At 38.9% G+C, this 23,914-nt stretch overlaps 1 protein-coding gene and 1 non-coding gene across 3 annotated transcripts in view; both read left to right on the top strand.

Moving 5' to 3' along the window:
• LOC126479837 (golgin subfamily A member 1) overlaps nucleotides 1-16,238 on the top strand; it is a 130,670-nt gene extending 114,432 nt beyond the window's left edge. For both annotated transcript variants that reach the window (XM_050103819.1, XM_050103818.1), the window contains 3 exons: nucleotides 3,127-3,282; nucleotides 3,798-4,061; nucleotides 13,607-16,238. In XM_050103819.1, coding sequence (XP_049959776.1) covers nucleotides 3,127-3,282; nucleotides 3,798-4,061; nucleotides 13,607-13,762 — 576 coding nt within the window. In that variant the 3' untranslated portion in view covers nucleotides 13,763-16,238. The remainder of the gene's footprint in view (nucleotides 1-3,126; nucleotides 3,283-3,797; nucleotides 4,062-13,606) is intronic.
• On the top strand, nucleotides 15,907-15,981 carry Trnat-ugu (transfer RNA threonine (anticodon UGU)). Its single transcript has one exon. It is a non-coding gene; the product is annotated as a tRNA-Thr (tRNA).
• Nucleotides 16,239-23,914: the final 7,676 nt, after the last annotated feature.

The raw sequence follows: 23,914 nt of genomic DNA, 5'->3' as shown, positions 1-23,914 counted from the left end.
TTACTGAACACTACTACATAAATTTTAATCTGTTGGTGGTTTGATCATTGGTCCATGTTCTCAAACTCATGCAGCCATTCTGTAATACAAAAGCTTAAGTCTCATCATCAATTTAAGTAACATCTTTCACTAGCATTGAATCACACAGAAATTGTTCTAATGCATTTGGCCAACAAGAAATCCCATTCCAATTGGCAACTGCATTTCAGGCATTTACATAAGACAATGCTTACAGCTTGTAATGTACCCAAGTCCCATCGTATATCAGCTGTGCACTGTACTTTAAGTTGGTGCAAAATTTGCTATTATATTGGTACAACAATAACAGTGTAGTTTCGATTATTCAGATCTTAGTTATATGGATTCATCATTATCTGGATTGTCAATCACGAGCAAACATCTTTTTAGTATGGTCTGTGCATGTAAGGACATGTCACACTGGCACTACCCTCCCAATCTCTGTCTCTCAGATTTCATTATTGTTTGAGTTACAGTTGCCAGTCACTGTGCCGTGTCACGCCTGTGCTTAGAAATGCCAAAGCGCAATAAAGCGATGTTATCGTGTAAAGAAAAAATAAACATTAGTGATTCATTAAAAAAAGGGAAACTGGTTATAAGTTATCCAATAAGTATGATTTAAAACTTCCTGGCAGATTAAAACTGTGTGCCGGACTGAGACTCGAACTCAGGACCTTTGCCTTTCGTGGGCAAGTGCTCCACCAACTGAGCTACCCAAGCACGACTCACACCCCGTCCTCACAGCTTTACTTCCGCCGTACCTCGTCTCCTACCTTCCAAAGTTTGGAATCTAGGAGACGAGGTACTGGGGGAAGTAAAGCTGTGAGGGCGGGGCGTGAGTCATGCTTGGGTAGCTCAGTTGGTGGAGCACTTGTCCGCGAAAGGCAAAGGTCCCGAGTTTGAGTCTCGGTCCGACACACAGTTTTAATCTGCCAGGAAGTTTCATATCAGCCCACACTCCGCTGCAGAGTGAAAATCTCATTCTGGAAGTATGATGTAGGTAATTCTACAATAATGAATATTAAGAATAATACTGATTCGGTGTTGAAATATACCTGCATAATTGATACTGAAGACAGGAGTGAAGTGATGAAAAAACCTAAAGGTTTCGGAAGAAGCTTTGTATTTTTGTTGTTTATATAAATGATCAACTGGACAACTGATATCTGATCCTTTGTGATGTGAACAGCCATTACAGTTTAAAAAAAGTGGCGATGAATTGTGTGGCAGGTAACAGGTGGTTTTACAGATTTAAATCTCATTGTGAAATTCACAGATTGGAAATAAAAGGTGACAAAATGTCAGTTGATGAACCAACATATTCTTTTTAAGATTGTTTTAAAAAAGAATCCGCTGAAAATGACTATGACTTGGACCTTGTTTACAATGGTGATGAACAACTGTATTAAACTGGAAATCCTTATCATCAAAATCTTTTAACTTCTCAGCAAGAGTGTTCAGTTCCAAGATATGAAACTGGTAAAGAGTGAGTAATAGTATTAGTGCATGCAAATGCTACCAGGACCCATAAAATGGATTTGCTCCTCATCGGAAATTACAGAAACCCCAGGTGCCTCAAAAATATGAGAGTTCCCTTAATTTATAAAAATAAAAAAAGGACATGATGAACACCAATGAAGCTTTTATCCCTGAAGTAAAAAAAATTCAAAACAGAATTGGTAAACACACAAAATCCTACTTTTACCAGATAATGCACCAACATATCCTTTGGCTGAACTGTTAGAGAGAGAAAAATGGAATGTTTACTATAAAATTTGTGCTTCCTAATGTGACATCCTTGCTACAACCAAAGGATCAAAGTCTTATTGAAACATTACAATGACTTTATAGGAAACAAAAAGCAGCATTTATGTAGATTGTTATTTGTTGATGAAGATAACATAGAAGTCATCATTTTTCAAGCAAATGAATGTAAAGGGGTGTTGTTACGTGGTTGTAGATTTGTGGGATTTGATCGAAAGGAAAACTTGGAACAAATGCTGGAACAAAATAATCAAGTGGGAGCACAAAAATTCAATAATAGATATGGATGATTGGATGATGAAATTGGTGAAAACATATTGCAGGCAAACAAACAATAGGAAATGCATGAAGATGATACAAAACAAACATAGGTGCAGAAAATTATGCAGAACCATCTTATGCGGAAGCATTTCAAGCCCTGAAACAGCTTTCAAATGATTCAAAAAATGGAGAATGACACTGTGAGTTTACTACAGCTAAAACAAATTTGTGATATAGCAGCAGCGAAGGGAGAAAAATTATTTTTGTCAAATGACAAGTACCAATTATTTTAAACAAAATTAAACTGCTGTGACTGCCCTGTGACTTTGGTTAGGTATTTCATGATTGAGGTTGCAGTATTTTAGAAATTTTAATTAAAATATGTGTGCAAGTACAAAAAATCTCTCTAATCTCTTAATCACTGATTTTTGTTGATTTTAATAAGTTTAATTTGTTTTTGTTGTTTTATGTACATACTTTAGAAACATAACTATATGACAACGTAGTTAGAAGATAACCATATGTGCGTGACATAGTTTATCTTTCTAGAATTAATAATACAAAAGTCATTTTTCTTCATAAATTCAGTTATCTGCATTTTCGATTAGTGGGCTGATTTATGAGAACAATTAGTCTGGTTAATTGAGTCTGCACTGCAGCTGTTGACATGCATGAATTAATGGTCATTGCCTAACTATGGCTAACTGCAAACACTAGTAACCAGTTACTGAACATGCAGCAATCTGCAGTGCCAATGAGCAATATCTGCTTCTACATCCATGGCTGTTTGCAATGTCTCACTCAACCCTTCCCTTTTTCCTTCATCAGCATTGATTCTGCTGAACTACATATATATATATGATAAATGTATCTTCAAAACCACTCTCTCCCTGACCTAAACTTGCTATAGTTCCATCTAGCCATCAAGATTTGGAAGCTCTGTGGTTTTTCCAAATTGTTTCAGATAAACACTTGAATGGTTCCTCGAAATACATAGCCAATTAGACAAAAACATGAACTTGAGTTTTTTTTTTTTTCCTACCTGGAATTTTTATTGTTATAATATTTATATCTATTTTCTAGGAGATTGGAAGTCAGTCAAACAAAATTCAAGAACTTTTAAATAGAGTTCAGGCATTGGAACTAATTGAACATGATAAACATGCGGCAGAGAAACAAGAGCAGGAACTCAGAAGAACTATTTTAGATCTGGAGGAGCAAGTAGCTGAAAAAAATAAGGTATGAAAAATTTTGCATTTTCTGTTTCTTTTTAATCACATAAGCAGTAGTGGAACAAATAACAGAAATGTATGTCCAGTGATATAGTAATGTGAGTAGCAAAACGGTTCTTTTCTAGTGACTTATTTGTTATACTGAAATATCTGAATTACAGTCACTGAACGCTGAACAATGTACTTTTGCCACAAATGTATTCCTTAACAAGAAAACAATGGTTATCCTGTTGATACATGTGATTTAACACTGCCACAGATGTCTTTAGTTTTATTTAAGGAAGCTTTTTACATCTTATCTGCATAGCAAACACTATAATTTGAGTACTTTCAAACTTTCACATTTCATCTCTCAATCCAATTTCTGCATTATTTTTGAAATTATTGAAAAAATGATCATTTAGTAAATTAGAAACTCTAAATTGTAGGACGAGATTTTTTTGTGTGAATCAGTCAGATAAATAGGGCTTATGACATGAACATAATATTATGAAACTGACATACAGATATTGTTTTTTACAGAGTGTCCGTGTATTACAACAGCGACTCGGTGATATGAAGAAAACACTGCAACGTGAACTGCGCAATCCAAGCCACGATACAGGTGACAGTGTGGATGTAATCCCCTCGGGGCAGGCTCCTGCCCAGGGCACTGGGCCAGGCCCTGGCCCAGGACCGGGAACAAGCAGCAGTAGACAGCCTCCACCTATTGGCTCCGAGGATGACGTTAACTTTAAATATCTGAAGCATGTTCTTATGAAGTTCCTCACTAGCCGCGAGTATGAGGTATACCTAAATGTATATTAATTAATTCTTGACACTTCTTTTATATTTTTTCCCCCCTTGACATTTTGACCAGGCTAGAGTGCAAAATTCCTGGCTGCTTGTGTGCAATCGGATTTTATGCATTCACTGTTCTATAATTGGTTGCACAATTTGCTAAAATATTCTCACCATATCTGAAGATTTTTGAATTGTGTGAATGAATGCAAATTATATTTCATTGTAGTCATCATCAGCTGACCTGTGTAGGAACACAAGTGGTCCCAAATACAAATAATGAGGAGACTTTCCACAACTATATGCATCTGTAACCATCCAACACATTGTTTTGTTGAAAAACTAAAACCTAAAAAACATTATTTTATACTATTAACACTATATAGTTTTAGTGCAGCGTTTACCACGTGGCTGGCAAATGTGTTTGTCTTTGTCAGAACTATAACTAAAATCAAAGTACAATTTTCATCTAAGTTCAGAAGTTATCTGTAAAGTCAGTTATGTTACAAAACCTAATACTGCAACATTGAAACCACAGTCAAGTCAAAATCCAAAGGCAGGGTCACCAGTGAAGCACAACACTTAGCACTGAAAGCACAAAGGTTAGTGACACCAATGTACTGTCAGAAGAAAAAACGGATCTCCTGGACAGTGTGTGCAGCTGTTTATACAAACATCAAAATTCCATAATATGTATTCCATTACATACAATTATTACGAACACAAGCTATTTCAAGAACCTTCCAGAAATAATAACTGCTAAAGGACAAATAATCACTGGTGGTCAGGTTTGAACTGGTAACCTGCAGAATGACAGCCAGTAGTGTTAACCTCTACACTACACAGCATATGTTGCATGGTAGACATCTTTCTTTGTGATTTTATTCAGTTGTTGGTGATTGACACAGAACCACCATGTGCTATCCTTCTTCTTCACAATGACCGCAAGAGAAGACCTAGAACTCTTCTGAAAATTCAATGATGTCATCACGCAGCTTCTTCTCAGCTTCCTCCTGTATTATTCGTCATTGATATGAGTGCAGACTAGTTGGTGGATGATCCCCAGTGTTGATATGGTGTTTAATTATGGACTGCTTTGTCTGTCTTTCCTCCAGTAAGGACCTGGAAGTATCTGAAAATTAACGCAGAATGGCTAGCTAGAACTTGCTGATGTTGTTCCTCGGCCAGGTCTGATCCTATTGGTGCTTCAGTAGCAGCTTCCTCCCTTGGATTGTCTGTAGTGGTAGCAGAGCATGATTCTTCATCAGTGGCACTAAGCTGCCCTTCATGAATTGTTTCAGATCTCCCTATACAAATATCTTTAGGGATGTGTTTTGGCCGTTCATGGTAATTAGTGTTCCAAAGTTGTCCTTGACCACCTACAGTGCTTGTGACAGAAAACAGCTACAGCATGTTGGAGAATGACCCCATCCAGGGTACGACAATGGGCTTCATCCTACAGGTCGACTATAATCAACTGCAGTTGACTGACATGACTAAGACTGTTGTGATGATCAGAAACCTTTCATCACAGCGCATTCGACTAGTGGTGGAATAGACTGTGCTAAAAATTGATTCACCCTTTCTTGAACACTCTCTATTACTCCCTGATGTGTGGGGTCGACATTCATTCTCTTACGTATTTGGTCCAACATTTCTGAATGCTACACACTGCTTTCTCTCTTCTCTTCCTATCTGGTGTATGAGAGAGGCAAGCTCGTGGTGGTCTTCCTAATTCTTTCATCAGATTCTTTTCTGTTGGATTTCCTCAATTCAGTGGCACCACATGAGGAATTCCTCTGTCATTGTGAACTGTTTACCAGAAGAGCTTAGTACATGTCTACTGTGACACTCCTCATCAAGTGTGAGATTTTGTTGGCTTGTGTTGTATTCATTTCTATGGGGTGGCATAAGGCCAGAAAATTCTGTATGTACAACTGTGACATTTCCCAGTGATGATGTTGATATGCTAGATGGACTTGCTGCTGACTGCCACTAAATGGTTTTCTTCAGTTCTGCCGTGAATTTGTCTTGACTATTGAGCTTCTCCTCGTTGTTTTCAAACCATTGCTGGGTTGTTCTGTCCAAATAAAGTACACTTTTGCCAAATACATCATGTCGTCCCACCTTTAACATTTGACGAATGATCAAATCTTTCCAGCCATTTTGTCAGATCATGACCAGTGTTTCCAGAAAAAATTGATGAACATGTAATATGCATCTGACTTACTGCTGTTTTGGAATTCACACATATCCTGTAAATATGGATCTTAATAAGGATGTACTGCTTGTAATCTGGTTCCTGTCGGCATAGGCAATGGCTTTTATATTGCCTAATTGGAGTCAGAGGGGTGTATATGTTTTGAAGTACATTTCATCTCCCAGACAGTGCCATGCCAAAACCAAAGTCAAGTCCAAATCTGGTAACAGGATCACTAATGAAGTACAGCAGATGAAGAGTGTATATTACGGACCCCAGCATAGTCAGAACAGAACTGGACTCTTGGACGGAGATTGCAGCTATATATACAAATACCAAATATTCCAGAATATGCAAACATTGTTAACATATGATATTTCAAGAACCATTCAGAAATGATAAATACTAAATAACAAATACTTTCTGATGGTCAGTTTTGAACTGGTGAACCACAGAATGTCAGCCAGTGATGCTAACCATTACACTGTATTGCATGATTACTCCGCAAGGCAATATTGAAGACATCCAGACTTCAGAATTTAAGCATGCATGTGAATAAATGAAAATAGAAGCTGTGTATAGTTTATTATTGATTGCTTGGTATAAGTTCATTTTTGCTATTTACGTACATGATGTGAGCTTATATAAATTGGACAGTTGAGAACAGAACAGAACCAAAACTGATATCTCATTTTAATAATCATGGTACACAAGATACCCCCTCCCCCCGCCCCCCTCCCCCCACGAACCATAGACCTTGCTGTTGGTGGGGAGGCTTGCGAGCCTCAGTGATACAGATAGGCGTACCGTAGGTGCAACCACAACGGAGGGGTATCTGTTGAGAGGCCAGACAAACATGTGGTTCCTGAAGAGGGGCAGCAGCCTTTTCAGTAGTTGCAGGAGCACCAGGCTGGATGATTGACTATTCTGGCCTGGTAACATCAACCAAAACGGCCTTGCTGTGCTGGTAGTGTGAACAGATGATAGCAAGGGGAAACTAAAGACGTAATTTTTCCTGAGGGCATGCAGCTTTACTGCATGGTTGAATGATGATGGCATCGCCTTGCGTAAAGTAATCCGGAGGTAAAATGGTCCCCCATTCGGATCTCCGGGCAGGGACTACTCCATAGGACGTCATTATCAGGAGAAAGAAAACTGGCGTTCTACGGATCGAAGCGTGGAATGTCAGATCCCTTGATCGGGCAGGTAGGTTAGAAATTTTAAAAAGGGAAATGGATAGGTTAAAGTTAGATATAGTGGGGATTAGCAAAGTTCGGTGGCAGAAGGAACAAGACTTTGGTCAGGTGAATACAGGGCTATAAATACAAAATCAAATAGGGGTAATGCAGGAGTAGGTTTAATAATGAATAAAAGAATAGGAGTGCGGGTAAGCTACTATAAACAGCATAGTGAACACATTATTGTGGCCAAGATAGACACGAAGCCCATGCCTACTATGGTAGTTCAAGTTTATATGCCAATTGGCTCTGCAGATGATGAAGAAATTGAAGAAATGTATGATGAGAGAAAAGAAATTATTCAGATAGTGAAGGGAGATGAAAATTTAACAGTCATTGGTGACTGGAATTCGATAGCAGGAAAAGGAAGGGAAGGAAACGTAGTAGGTGAACATGGATTGGGGGGAAGAATTGAAAGAGGAAGCCACCTGGTAGAATTTTGCACAGAGCATAACTTAATCATAGCTAACACTTGGTTCAAGAATCATTAAAGAAGATTGTATAGATGGAAGAAGCCTGGAGATACTGACAGGTTTCAGATAGATTATACAATGGTGAGACAGAGATTTAGGAACCAGGTTTTAAATTATAAGACATTTCCAAGGGCAGATGTGGACTCTGACCACAATCTATTGGTTATGAACTGTAGATTAAAACTGAAGAAACTGCAAAAAGGTGGGAATTTCAGGAAATGGGACCTGGATAAACTGAAAGAACTAGAGGAAGTGCAAAATGGCTAAGCAGGAATGGCTAGAGGACAAATGTAAGGATGTAGAGGCGCATATCACTAGGGCTAAGATAGATACTGCCTACAGTAAAATTAAAGAGACCTTTGGAGAAAAGATAACCACTTGCATGAATATCAAGAGCTCAGATGGAAACCCAGTTCTAAGCAAAGAAGGGAAAACGGGAAGGTGGAAGGAGTATATAGAGTGTCTATATAAGGGCGATGTACTTCAGGGCAATATTATGGAAATGGTAGAGGATGTAGATGAAGTTGAAATGGGAGATATGATACTACGTGAAGAGTTTGACAGAGCACTAAAAGACCTAAGTCGAAACAAGGCCCAGGGAGTAGACAACATTCCATTAGAACTACTGGCAGCCTTGGGAGAGCCAGTCCTGTAAAAACTGTACCATCTGGTGAGCAAAATGTACGAGACAGGCAAATACCCTCAGACTTCAAGAAGAATATAATAATTCCAATCCCAAAGAAAGCAGGTGTTGACAGATGTGAAAATTACCGAACAATATGTTTAATAAGTCATGGCTGCAAAATACTGACGCGAATTCTTTACAGACAAATGGAAAATCTGGTAGAAGCTGACCTCGCGGAAGATCAGTTTGGATTCCGTAGAAATATTGGAACACGTGAGGCAATGCTGACCTTACGACTTACCTTAGAAGCTGGATTAAGAAAAGGCAAACCTATGTTTATAGCATTTGTGGACTTAGAGAAAGCTTTTGACAATGTTGACTGGAATACTCTCTTTCAAATTCTGAAGGTGGCAGGGGACAAATACAGGAAGCAAAAGGCTATTTACAATTTGTACAGAAACCAGATGGCAGTTATAAGAGTCGAGGGTCATGAAAGGGAATCAGTGGTTGGGGAGTGAGTGAGACAGGGTTGTAGGCTCTCCCCAATGTTATTCAATCTGTATATTGAGCAAGCAGTAAAGGAAACAAAAGAAAAATTTGAAGTAGGTATTAAAATCCATGGAGAAGGAATAAAAACTTTGAGGTTCGCCGATGACATTGTAATTCTGTCAGAGACAGCAAATGACTTGGAAGAGCAGTTGAACGGAATGGATAGTGTCATGAAAGGAAGGTATAAGGTGAGCATCAACAAAAGCAAAATGAGGATAATGGAATGTAGTCGAATTAAATCGGGTGATGCTGAGGGAACTAGATTAGGAAATGAGACACTTAAAGTAGTAAAGGAGTTCTGCTATTTGTGGAGCAAAATAACTGATGATGGTCTAAGTAGAGAGGATATAAAATGCCGACTGACGATGGCAAGGAAAGCGCTTCTGAAGAAAATAAATTTGTTAACATCGAGTATAGATTTAAGTGTCAGGAAGTCGTTTCTGAAAGTATTTGTATGGAGTGTAGCCATGTATGGAAGTTAAACATGGATGGTTAATAGTTTGGACAAGAAGAGAATAGAAGCTTTTGAAATGTGGTGCTACAGAAGAATGCTGAAGATTAGGTGGGTAGATCACATAACTAATGAGGAGGTATTGAATAGAATTGGGGAGAAGAGAAGTTTGTGGCACAACTTGACTAGAAGAAGGGATCGGTTGGTAGGACATGTTCTGAGGCATCAAGTGATCACCAATTTGGTATTGGAGGGCTGTGTGGAGGGTAATAATCGTAGAGGGAGACATAGAGATGAATACACTAAGCAGATTCAGAAGGATGTAGGCTGCAGTACGTACTGGGAGATGAGGCAGCTTGCACAGGATAGAGTAGCATGGAGATCTGCATCAAATCAGTCTCAGGACTGAAGAACACAACAACAACACACAAGATACATCGACTAGAAAGTTAGGCCATTCCGGTGAGTACCCTCTCATTGGTCAGCAGTGTGTTAACATCACTTGGCAACCAACACAGGTACAGTTGCACACTAGCTAATGGAAACCTCACATGGTAAAACAATTTTTCATGTCTCATTTCATTTGATTTTTAGTGTCTCATTGATGGGGTTCAGGATGATTCAAAATAATTGGTGTTTGAAATATTCAAAAGGAAATGTTAAACAGTAAAAGCACCAATGACAAAAGTTGTCAGTATCCGAACCTAGCTGTAATTCATTACTTGAGCTTAGGCTTAAGCACATTAAAACGATGAATATTTTACAATTTAGTGTGCTGCTTTAATTCAGGCATATTAAGAGAATATAATGATACAGATGATGAAACTTAAGTTTTGATGTTGAAATAAAAAATTTAACATGATGTTGCTAAGGATGACAATAGTCCAGAGAAGATTTCTTTCTGCTGAAGCTTGCGTCATTGCATCCCATTTGGGCCTTTTATTCAAAAATTTAATGCGGACAAAAGTTCTTGTTCTTACATATAAATGAATTATTTTCTTTTTGATTGTGGGAAACCTTGACTGTATTACTGTTGCTAACGATTTCATCATGTTTTCTCAAAGTAAAATATTTGATCCATATAAAGATGCAAAAATAATTTTGAACTCTGATATCATAGCAGACCGCTCAGATGATGGGGAAGTAAGTCCATCTTTTGACAGTACACTTATCAAGTCTTGTTTTGCTGTTAATTTTGCATTGACATGGCATTTTGCTGTTGTAATTCCTAATGTCATTGTTTATGCACTTGAACGTGGTGCATCCTCTAAGTATTTTAAGGCTTCATGAGTAAAGTCTTCACTGGAGCTCACGGAATCACTAAGCTTGCAAGCTCAGAGCAGGTCTTTTCATTTGAAGTCCAGTGACATGACGTGTCAGATACTTTGTTGCACAACTAACTAGAAATACAGTTCTTGAATTCTCCCACAGCTTCTTCTGCAGAATTTTGATCTCTGTCCTCCACAATAGACAAAGTTACATTTGATGCATTATCAGTCTGTATGAGTGTAAGCAAATTCTATTTTTCATCTCAAAGGGCATAGGATTATTATAAAATGCACCTAGACCATGAATTCTAGAAAATAAATTTTGAAAGCAGTCATGGTTCAGACACAAGCAGTACGTAGGTTGCGCAAAAAGTGGATTTATTGATGTAACAAATCCTTTATGAAATAGGAGGAAACTGTATCCTTTCCATGCTCGCATGTTCGAGTAAATTTCCAAAAATACATTCAGGGAATTTCCAGAATGAGATTTTCACTCTGCAGCGGAGTGTGCGCTGATATGAAACTTCCTGGCAGATTAAAACTTTGTGCCCGACCGAGACTCGAACTCGGGACCTTTGCCTTTCACGGGCAAGTGCTCTACCATCTGAGCTACCGAAGCACGACTCACGCCCGGTACTCACAGCTTTATTTCTGCCAGTATCTTGTCTCCTACCTTCCAAACTTTACAGAAGCTCTTCTGCGAACCTAGCAGAACTAGCACTCCTGAAAGAAAGGATATAGCGGAGACATGGCTTAGCCACAGCCTGGGGGTTGTTTCCAGAATGAGATTTTCACTCTGCAGCGGAGTGTGCGCTGATATGAAACTTCCTGGCAGATTAAAACTGTTTTAATCTGCCAGGAAGTTTCATTCAGGGAGTTTCCTTGACTTCTAACAGGTGCTTTCTGATCTTGGGTGTGGCTCGAGATCGGCTTATCCAAAAAATTTTATCAGTTTGATGGAGCTTCCTTCACGATCTTTATGTACCTCACAGGTTGTGCGTTAGGACATGTCTGCTTGCATTCGCGTGAGCTTCTGATTTATAATAGGCAATTGAAAGATCACCTGGCTGGTGCTGCAGAAGACCTTCTATTAAAGGCTTTCAAAATACAAAGGCTGGGCAAGGTGATTCCATCATGAATAAAGTGATTTCTTAATCATTTCAGTGGCTGCGGTACATTGTAACAAAAGACACATTTTCCTTGTTTTGTCCATAAGGTTCAAAAAATACATCTCAGTTGCAGATACACCAAGTTGTTGTGACACTTGTCAATTTTTCACTCGCATATTGCGTGTAACCACTGCGACATGAACTCCAGTTCCTTCAGGCTTTGTTTCAATTGTCTGCAAAAAACTGCTTGACGTACTATATTAGATGCTTCCACTTTGAAAGTAAATTTGTAATCATAGCTAAGTGAACATCCTTATGTGGTCCAAGTACGACATTGTCAGATGAATTGTAGTTCACATAACTGTCAGTTCTTTTCATCAAAGCTTAGGACAGATGTGGCCTCAAATGGTGTAAACGTCCCACAGATCTAGCTTTAATTAAACTTAGTACTTCATGTAAGATGCCTCGTTGATAAACTGCTTTGTCCATTTGTGGAGTGTTGACTGACCAACAGGGCAAAGGATGGTTCTTTCTTCTTAGGTAAGAATTTGATTTTGAAGACAAAGCTGCTAGTCTGGCAAGGTATGCAGGAGAACTGTTGTGGAATTTAGAAGGTAGAAGATGGGGTACTTGCAGAAGTAAAGCTGTGAGGGTGGGTCATGAATCATGCTTTGATGGCACAGCTGGTAGAACATTTTTGCACGAAAGGCAGAGGTTCCAGGTTTGAGTTCCAGTCTGGCATACGGTTTTAATCCCGCTGCAGAGTGGATATTAATTCTGGATATTACAGCATATTTATTACACAAATAAATAAAGTTCTGTGTGTGTTGTGATAGAGACCTGCCTAGCCACACTGCCGAGACACACACTGCCAACATTGGCCACAACAATATCCTGTCACTGAACATGTGAAACATAAACATAAGAGCTGTTACGTGATCTGGATTCCCCTTTGCAACACAGCTGGTTCATAATTGTAGATCAGTAAAGTGCTTCCAGCAGCTAATCAAAACACATGGTCGTAATGTAAACTCACCTTCATCCAAGATTTCTCATGGACAATCTTCCTTCATCTCCTTATATTTTTACATTCTTCTGTCTCTTATTTCATTTCATTTTGTTATATTTACTCTGTCTCCCCCACCTCAATTTTACCCTCTCATTTGTATTCAATTTTCTTTTTCAAATTTTGCACTCCTTGTCTACTGATGATTTTTGTGTTTGGCCTGGAAAGAACAATTACCACTTGTAATTGTGCATTTGATGAAGGTTAAAATAAGGTTATTATCAGGTGACGATTTTGAATCCATCTCATCTCTGGAGCGGTTTCAAGTGTGAGTTTCAACAACAGCATGTTTTTAAAGGATATTCTATCTCAAATTTCAGAAAACTTTTGCAAGTTTTATATGTATTTTATGTTCGATCACATACCATGAGATGCATTGCTTGCTGATCTTGTCTTACACCTTCAGGATCATAGGATCTTGAGTGAGTGTGTTGTTAGAAGAGAGCTTTGGGAAGGAATAAGAAAATGTAACTGATTTGTTAGTATGATAAGGCAACTAAATCATCCTTCTCTTTCTTTGCTGTTAAGATAGTCAGTGCTTTGCGTTTTACTTTGTTATTTCTTCATTACAGGCACAGCATCTAACACGAGCTGTAGCAACATTATTACACTTCACCCCAGAGGAGGAGAGGCTTCTGCGGGAGACTTTGGAATGGAAGATGTCATGGTTTGGTACTCGACCTAGTCTGGGATATGGTCAGATGTCGAAAACAATACCTCCTAGCTGATACTAGATCTTAAATAAAATGTTTTTGTCATATTGTGGTGGACCAACAGTGTAAAATTACAAATTACAAAAATTGACTGGTATCTCTAACAGTCCGTTTTGCTTCTGGGGTTGTTTCCAGGAAGCATGCAAATAATGGTGATTGAAGTATTATTTCAGTTGCTTGGAATTTTGTTAAAAACATTGTAACATAAAAATTCTGGTGCACTATCTCAGAACAGAAACAGAATAGAAATCCTGTGAAATATGGTTATGGATATTTCTTCCCTACTAAAGAGGTGCAAATATTTAAATTCTTACAACAAGGAAATGCACCACTTATAGTTGACAGTTTCTGTGCAACTTCATTGGGTAGTTGCAATTTCCTATAGTACCAGTGGTTGCAGAGTTTTATTATTTTTGTACAGGCACTTGTACAGTTCTGTGTATGTAATTTTTTGAATATTCATTAATATAAGTGTAGGTTTTATTTGAGCAATAAGTACAGCAATTAAAAAGGCACATCATAGGGAAGAGTAACTTAAAAATTTAACAAAGAAAGTCAAATGTAAATTTAAGAATAAATCTCAAGTTTCATACTTGAAAATTATGACCTTGCAAACTATTGTTTTCTATTCATATTTCATATTCTGCTTTAAAAGTTGGTTCATTCAATAGCTATATTACACAAATATTCAGCAGATTTTATTGTTTTGAGGTCTGTAATTGGTATACTGTATTATACACTCTTATGTGAAACCTCGGAGCACTGTTTCTACAAAATGAGACAACATTAATGTAGTGCAATTACTTTAAGTTTACTTAACACTGCAAGTTGTTCAGCTTCTGTGCCTTGTAATTACAATAACTGTGTCAAGAACTGAACTACGAAAAGTTGTGTTGCTAAGGATGTTACTTCTAGTATTCGCTAAATGGGAAAGAAAATTCTGGTTCTTTTCCTTGAATTTATGTTTGTTTTTATGTTGAATTTGGCACACATTTGTATTAAGATTTTATACATAACTTGGGTTTATCTTTGTATATTCATCACATATTAGTGATTACTTTTATAATGTGTTGTTTATAATTGTTAGCCAGCAGATGATCAGTAGTATCTCTTTTGTATGTGCAGTTTTTACTGATATTTTTAACAAGATGTAGCAACAAGTTCTGGCAGGAAAGTTGAGGATATGTTGTCAGTAGGAAATTTATTTGTGATACCATATTAATTTCGAATTTTGCATTTGCATAAGAGCAAAAAATGTTAACATATGTTGATGCTTTATTGTTCAAAGTCATATATGTATATAACTCATTCATTAGCCCAGTTTAGCATATCAGAGTGTACAGTTGTTATGTGTAACAGTTTCTTCTAATTATTTTATTAAAAGGAAAGGTGCTCTGGTTGTAGCAAAGAAAACTGAATGATCTAACTAGTCCCTCTGAAAGGGAGGAAAATTTTAATCCAGTAATAATGCAGTCAGCTTTGTGTATATTTGTTCTTATAATCATAATTATTTATTAATGGACTCACTGTTGTGACCTCATTAAGTAATCAAACCTGTAATAATTAATATTGCCAAATGTAACTATTCATATAATGATGATGATGTGGATATGAAAGCCACAAAAAATATGATAGGACTCACCAGACTGGCAAGTGACTGAATGTGACCACAAGCTAATCAATCCTTGTAATCTCAGGTCCAGTTGTTACTAAACTGCCCTCAAGTACTTTTAATTGTGTAGTATTAGCATTGCATACGTGTAGTATTAGCATTGCATACATACGTTGCTGTTTCAGCTTTCAGTTGTGCAATAAGTAACTAGTAAATTATACAATTATGGTGCTCAGTATTTCAAAGGGGGTATCAGTTGCAACGGTTATGTAAGTATTATTTATATATATGACGGTAGTATCTGTTCCCGAAAGAACAGTTACCGTGGATGACCATGCAGCTTTGCTAGAAATGAAGTGATAGTTAAATGGACACCCTAGCTGCAAACAGGCGTTGATGTACTTCATTGGGGACATGTTGAAAATGTGTGCCCCGACCGGGACATCTATTAGGCGCACTACGAATGTAGTGGTGTGGACATGTTGGGAATGTGGATCTCACGGGGAGCGTGCAAGGGATAAGTCCCTGCAGACGCACTATCCTCTGTGCCCGCGGTGGCTCAGATGGATAGAGCGTCTGCCATGTAAGCAGGAGATCCCGGGTTCGAGTCCCGGTCGGGGCACACATTTTCAACATGTCCCCAATGAAGTACATCAACGCCTGTTTGCAGCTAGGGTGTCCATTTAATTATCATTTCATTTAAGTATTATTTATGTCAGTGCTGTAGAGTAAACGCTGAATCTTATTTTTTAGCTTTCACTAAAAATATCATTTGTCAAAGCAGGTTATGTAACATTGTATTTGAGGGTGGTTATTTCCTTTTTGAGAAAATTAGAAAAAGAATAATTATATTTAATATACAAAAATTGTGCAATCTCAGTTTGTGTTTTCCTTCAGTTCATGTACCCTTAAATTCACAAAGCAATGTTCGCTGCTGCAGCACCAACAGGTAACTATAAATAATGATTCATCGGATTTGTGTGTGTGTGTGTGTGTGTGTGTGTGTGTGTGTGTGTCAGAAATTTTTTGCTTTATGTCATGTGAGAGAGGTGATGAGATTTATTAATTTTTAAGTTTCATTTTCATAGCTTCATTGAAAAGTAAGTGTTGTTTCAATGATGTAGATAACAGAGATTTCAGTGCCATAATTGTTCTCTCTTGTGAGAATGAGAGGTATGAATGTATTTATATACAGTGTTCCAGGACTAATAATGAATATTTTAGAAGGTGGTAATATAGGCTAATTTAAATAAAACATGAAACAAGTTTTAATTCCATGTGTTGGTATTCCAGTTGCTGTGGATTTATGACTGTCATTTGTGTTTTGAAATTTGATGTGTGAAGTTGTGTTTGAGTTTACATTACTGAATTTTGTCAACTGTGATTGTGATTTGTTGGCCAATTCTGCTGTGAACCAAATGGTTCAAATGGCTCTGAGCACTATGGGACTTAACATCTGAGGTCATCAGTCCCCTAGAACTTAGAACTACTTAAACCTAACTAACCTAAGGACATCACACACATCCATGCCCGAGACAGGATTCGAACCTGCGACCATAGCAGCAGCGCGGTTCCAGACTGTAGCGCCTAGAACCACTCGGCCACCCCGGCTGGCTGCTGTGAATCATTTAAGCATATCACACACATTTACAAATGCTGGCTAGGCTAGGCCGATATGGCTTGTGTGTATGGGTTTTGTAATGGAAATGCTGCTGGTTGAAGAGAATATGATGAACAATTTCCTGACTGCAGAGAACCAGATTCAAGAGTGTTTACTTCTCCCTTTGCTAGGCTGTGTAAACTGATGCAACGCCCAGCAGTGATATCTCATCTGAATAAGCAAATAAACAGCTAAATATCATTCAGCAAGAAGAATTTGACAGAGTACTAAAAGACCCAAAACAAAACAAGGTCCCTAGAAGTTAGACTGAAGAAAGGCAAACCTACATTTATAGCCCTTATGGGTTTAGAGAAAGCTTTTGACAATGTTGACTGGAATACACACTGTGAAATTCTAAAGACAGTAGGGACAAAATACAGGGAGCAAAAGGTTAGATACAGTTGGTTCAGAAACCAGTTTTCGGTTATAAGAAATTGAAGAATATGGATGGGGAAAGGGAAGTAGTAGCTGAGAAACAAGTGAGTTCGGGTTTTAACCTAGCCCCAATGTTACTCAGTCTGTACATTGAGCGGTCTGTGAAGAGAACCAAGGAGAAATTTAGTAAGTCAATTAAAGTGCAGGAAGAAGTGGCATAATTCTGATGTAGATGACAAAGAACTTGGAAGAGCAGTTTGCTGGTACAGATGGTGTCTTGAAGAGAGTGAGAGTTTATACAAAGAACATGAACAAAATTAAAACAAGGGTATGGAATTTAATCAAATTAAGTAAGGTGATGCAGAAGAATCAGATTAAAAAATGAGACACTAAAAGCAGTAGATGTGTTTTGCTGTTTAAGCAGTAACATAAATGATAGCCGGAGTAGGAAGGACATGAAATGCAGATTGTCCTTTTTTCCCCATTTGTTTGACTAACTGCTGATACTACTGCTGGATAGGAACATCAGTGCCTATTTTGCATCATTAATTCTATGCATATGAACTGATACATAGGAAAACTATGAATAGTGTAATATGGAAATGAGTGAGTGATCTAGCTTGCAAAATTAATTTTTATGAGTACTGTGCTAGTTGTAACTTAGTCTTGACAGGCTGACATGAAATTTATATATGTCCCATCCATTCATTAGCACACACTTTCATGTCTACAAAAAAACTGCGAAGCAGTGTTTTGTAGCAATGTCACAGATGCTTCCTTGCTACTGTTGTGAAATGTAATGCATTACAATCTCTGTTTGGAAACTTAATAGAGTGAAGTATACCATTGGGGGGGGGGGGGGGGGGGGGGGAGGGGGGGGGGGACAACGTTTGTGACTAAATAGGGGAAGGAAAGTTACCACAGAACATAAATAATTTAGGACTAAAGAAGATGAGAATAACAGAAGTGTTGTCGTTGACAGGCACACCCAGAAGAGAAAGAAAATAGCTTTCAGAATAAATCATTTTACAATCTAGAGTACAAAAAATACACACACCAGTATCCCTGCATTGTGCTCATGGGAGAGACAATGCCAGGATTGCATTTCAGCAGGTGGACTTGGAGTGTGGTGGGGGTTGTATCGGGTAGGCTGGGTAGAGGGAGACAGAGAGGTTGGAGATGTGTAGCTTATGGCTTTATGGGAGGCAGCAGATTTGCTGTCTAGGAATACGGGAGGGAGCTAAGCATGTTATACACAAGTACTGCAGCTGATGAAATGTGGTGTACGATAAAAATCATTTGAAGGTGTGGTTGGGATGGGTGACAGGACAGAGGAAGGGAAAACTAATGGCTAGAAGGTGTGGGAACAGCGAGTTAGCAGAGATTGAGGTCATGAAGGTTACAGGAGTGAACGATGTGTTGCAAGAGTAATCCCCCATCCGCTTAGTTCAGAAAAGCTGGTGCTGGAAAGAACGATCCAGAGGGACATGGGTTGTGATGTGGCCTATGAACACAAACATGTTGTTCTCGCCTCATGTTGTGCGGGACTGGGTAGTCAACTTTGTCCGTTGACACTGTTTGATTGTGGCCATTCATTTTGGGGACAGCTGATTGGTTATTTTTCTGATGTAAAAAGCTGAGTAGTGACTGCTGCAGAGATGGTATATGACATGGCTGCTTTCACATGTGGCTCTTCCTCTGAAGAGATAGGATAAGCCTGTGACAGAACTGGAATAGGAAGTGAGAGAAGGATCTTTGGTAGGATGTTCCTCACTTCCTGGCATTGTGATAGATGATCAGAGTGCTGGCAAAGTGTGAGATGCAGTGGCTCCCATCCAGGATGATACTGGGTGATGATTTGGCACTCCTTTCTAGCTGATTTTTGGGACTATGGGAGTGGGGAATACAGCATGGGAGATCTGTTGGCCAGGTTGGAGGAAGGGGAGAGGGGGGGAAGTAATGCCTATCTGTAAAGGCCTTTGCGAGACCTTCAGCATAATAGGCAAAATTCTTGTCATTGCATATATGCCTTCCATTTGTGGACAGGCTATATGGGAGCAATTTTTTGGTGTGGAAGAGGTAATAGCCACTGAAATGCAGGCACTGTTGGTGGTTAATGGGTTTAATAAAGACAGAGGTGTAGATTATAGCCCTCAGAGAGGTGACGTCAGCATCTAGGAAGATGGGTCATTGAACTGGAGAGAACGTGGAGTAATGAGGATAGAGAGTCTTGGCACTGAGTCCGGTCCCGGCGGAGATTCGAGTCTTCCCTTGGGCATGGGTGTGTGCGTTTGTCCTTAGGATAATTTAGGTTAAGTAGTGTGTAAGCTTAGGGACTGATGACCTCAGCAGTTAAGTCCCATAAGATTTCACACACATTTGAACATTTTTTGGCACTGAGTCCAGATCATGAAGATATTATCAATGTATCTGATCCAGACATGGGTTTGGAGTTTAAGGAGAATAGGAAGGCTTCCTCTAAAAAGGTCTCTCTCCCTTAAAGGAGAAGTAGCTGTGTGTGTAAGGATGTAGTCATTAAGGTGTAAGACGATGGGGTAATGCCTTTTGAGTCTGAAGGATGGTGGGAGAGATAGTATTCGTTAGTGGCAAGGCTATGGACATGAGGGATGTTGGTGTGTAGGGAAGGGGCATCAGCACTGGCAAGACCTGTTGCTCCCTGTCAATCCATGCCTTCATGTCATCTTTGTTGTGCCACCACATTTCAGTAGCTCTGTTACCGATTTATCACATGCCTAGGCATACATCTGCCACCTTGCACTCCTATATTTCTAATTAGCAAACCTGCTGCCCCCCTCCAAGCTCCCCCAACACTTCTACCTGCCTCCCGTCTCTCCCTCTATCCACCTCACCTGGTGTAACCTCTACTTCACCCTAGTCCACCACCTGTCAAAATGCAATCCTGGCATTGTATGTCCAGGCCAGCGCAATGTAGGGGCATAGGTCACAGGTGTGTGTGTGTGTGTGTGTGTGTGTGTGTGTGTGTGTGTGTGTGTGTGTGTGTGTGCGCGCGCGCGCGCGTGTGTGAAGGAGCTATTCTGAAAGCTAGCAAAGTTTCTTTTTCTTTCTGTGTGCCTGTAAATGACTCAACGCATCTATTATTTGGTGAATGATCTCTTGTACTTTCTTGTGACTCTTGTGTGATGCTTGCTGGTTATAACATATTGTTATGATTTGTATAATGTAGTGAAATGCTTTCTCTACATACCTGGATCACGGCATTGTGGCTGTATGGTCAGGTCACTGATGATACTCTTCTATAATCACTATCTCTTAAAAATCAGCAATTCAGGCATGCAGTTTGCAGCTGTTGTATTTTGATGATAATTGTGGGAGCTATTACTGTAGAACTATAATCAACAATGGTTTTATTTTATGGTTTCCCTCAATGTAGACTGAAGAATGCTGTGATTGTAATATAAATATCACAATGAACAGCAGCAATTGGGAGCTTTCCAGTTCATTCAGAAATTATTGTAGACATATATGGTACATGAAATTACAGATCAATAGCTCAAGCATTTCCAAGGTATGAGGTATGAGCTTGTATTAGTGTACAGTTTGGCCTACATGTGTGGCAGTGCAGGCACTTAGCTCTGCTATACAGTTGATCATATAGATGATGACTACTGTCTTGGGATACATTATTACACACCTGTTTGATCCACTCACACAGCTCTGTAAGTCATGGATGCACAATAACTTGTAATCTCGCCATATGCCACATGTCTTCATTCAAAATGAGTCCATTGATCATGCTGACCATAAAACTACTGTGCGTTTTTGGACCACAATGAGATTTGCAAGTAATGTGTGGGTGAGTATTATGCTTTTAGAACAGCACCATCTCTAATAAGAACGGCAGAAGAACTGGTCGAATAACATTCTGCGTCTTTTGACCACCGGTCAATTGCAAGTAATGTGTGGGTGAGTATTATGCTTTTAGAACAGCACCATCTCTAATAAGAACGGCAGAAGAACTGGTCGAATAACATTCTGCGTCTTTTGACCACCGGCCAATGTTTCCTCCACCAATACCAAAGCTGAACGAGAACTGCAACTTATCACACCCTGGACCATAAAGCTCGGAGTAGTGCCAATGTGTCTTGGATGAATGCACTGTTGAGAAAATGCTCACAGGTTTATATTGTACATGCAGACTACCACTAGTTGCATGCAGGCAGAATCTGCTCTCATTGATGAAGACCTTAGCATGCCATTCCATCTTCTAGGTTATCCCCTGGCAGCACCAGTTGAACCATACACTTTGATGGTGTGCCCTTAGACCCACTGCTAGTAACCGGTTCACAACAGTTCATGTTGACAGTTGTGGGGTGACATTACCATCTGCCACTGCTGCACTTAAAATACAATGGTCTTGGCAGGTGTCTGTGCAGTATGGGTGTCCAGAACCCCTTCTACGAGGGTGAGAATGCTCATGTGTCCACTGTTGCCAGCATCTATGCACAACTGATGTCGCATGCCCAACTTGTGTGGCAGTTCTCCAAAAGAAACTGATCTTAGCTACCACTCTTTCAGAACTCTTCCTCAATTATAGAAATCTCAGTATCCTGATACGATCAGAGGAAAATGTTTGAACTCGTAAACTGAGACATTTGCTATAGAGTCAAGAAAGTAACTTCATGCTTGGATATATTTAAATATCTCCTGGCTTCTATAAGTTTTAAATACCAAACATTTTTAATGCTTCAGCACTGAAATAAATTTACTGATGTTTTTTAGGGTTTTTTGTACTATTACGAGGCTGTTTGTGCTTTCGTAATCTTAAATGAAAAGATGAAATGCAAAATGGCATAGAAAGAGAGGAAGAAAGAAATCAGTAAATAATAAACACCATCTTATATGAAAGAGGATTAAGTCAATGGTGGGAGGGAATGCCTCTGGAGCATAAGAAAACTAGTTCTGTCTGAATGCATTATTGTGTAACAATCACTGTGGGGGAAAAAGTGATGTGTTGCCCCATCTCTTTCTCAAATCGATGAATGATGGCTGTGATCTTAGAAAGTGACTCCTTGTTAGTTACGCAAATAGTTTTTACCCTCATATTGTGCACAGAATTTTTGTTTTCTTTATGTGTGTGCCTGAGTTCAGATGAATGCAACATAGACAGGGTGAAAAGAGCAGTGTTTATGCACATTACAGTTCTTGTTACTTGGGCTGTTAATCTGTGCCACAGCCATCCCAGCTTGGAAATGCCTTGCAGGCCATGGAACCTTGATCATGACAATAGTGATGACATCTCAATAAAACAAGGCAGTATTTGTTAACCAGACTCAGACAAGCATTGTTCATAAAAATTTCTGTTAATGAGTCATAACCGAAGTGCTGCAAATTTTAAAGACAAAGTTCCTAAGAAGAAGTAGATGTTATTTCATAGAAGTTCAGCAAGCACAGAGAAAGATGCACTGGTGACAGATTCTGTGGCTACAAAACAACTCTACAATCATTCTGTTGTTGGATTGCAGCACACAAAAAATGTAAAAATTTTGATAAATAGTGGTGACCGAAAAATTATTTGCACTGCTTGCTGGCGCACACTACATGGAACATTTCATTCTGGCACCTTTGGCAGGAGGGCTCAGAATAATTCTATGCCAACAAAACAGTGAGAACTACATGGGAGGAATGCAGTAAATTGGAATTAAGAAGAAAAGTAAAAAAAATTACGAAAATTTTCATCAAAATACTTTGTGGTTGTCCTAGACAATCGGGTCAATGATGCAAATTAAGGCGTGGCATAATGCATTACACACATTTCAGCTGAAAAATTTGAGGAATTCAAGCTGTTGGGTAGTCATTATTAAATTCCTCAACAATAATTACATCAAATAAAAGTTTCAAAAGTCCAGAGCTGGAAGATCATTCACCCTGGTGACCAAAAGCTGCAACAGTGTCAGCAGTAGCTCTACTACATCCTAGATGCCAACAGCAGCTCCATTTCCACCTCATCTGTCTAAAGCATTGGGAGGTATAGCTATGCTCTCATCTTCAACAAAGAAATTTACTGGTCACATCAGTCCAGCATCCGTGGGTACAGTGGTGCAAGAAATTTGGTGAGTTATATTCAGTGGAAACTGATTTTTATCTTAGTGATTGCCGTGGGCTGTGTGTATGGTGGGATAATTACGCGTATTTGATAGAGTTTGTTAATTTTGCTTCATAGAGTTGGAGATATATTGTGATAGTTGGTAGCAGTGAAAGATCAGTTATAATTTTGATATTAGTGTGGCTGTATGCCGATATTGACTCACAATATGGAAGAAATGTTAAAGGCTATTGGCTCTCTCTCTCTCTCTCTCTCTCTCTCTCTCTCTCTCTCTCTCTCTGTGTGTGTGTGTGTGTGTGTGTGTGTGTGTGTGTGTGTGTGTGTCAGTCATTTTGTTGTTTGTTGTGCGTACCTGTGATTCAGCATCTGCTATATGGCCTGTGTGATGAGTAGCAATCTACCCTCTTCATGATATTATTGTTAAAGGCTATTGCA

Source organism: Schistocerca serialis, chromosome 1, assembly GCF_023864345.2.
Source record: "Schistocerca serialis cubense isolate TAMUIC-IGC-003099 chromosome 1, iqSchSeri2.2, whole genome shotgun sequence".
In the NCBI taxonomy this organism is placed as follows: Eukaryota; Metazoa; Arthropoda; class Insecta; order Orthoptera; family Acrididae; genus Schistocerca; species Schistocerca serialis.
The sequence above is the reverse complement of the archived record's forward strand: the minus strand, read 5'-3'. Positions and strand labels throughout refer to the sequence as shown.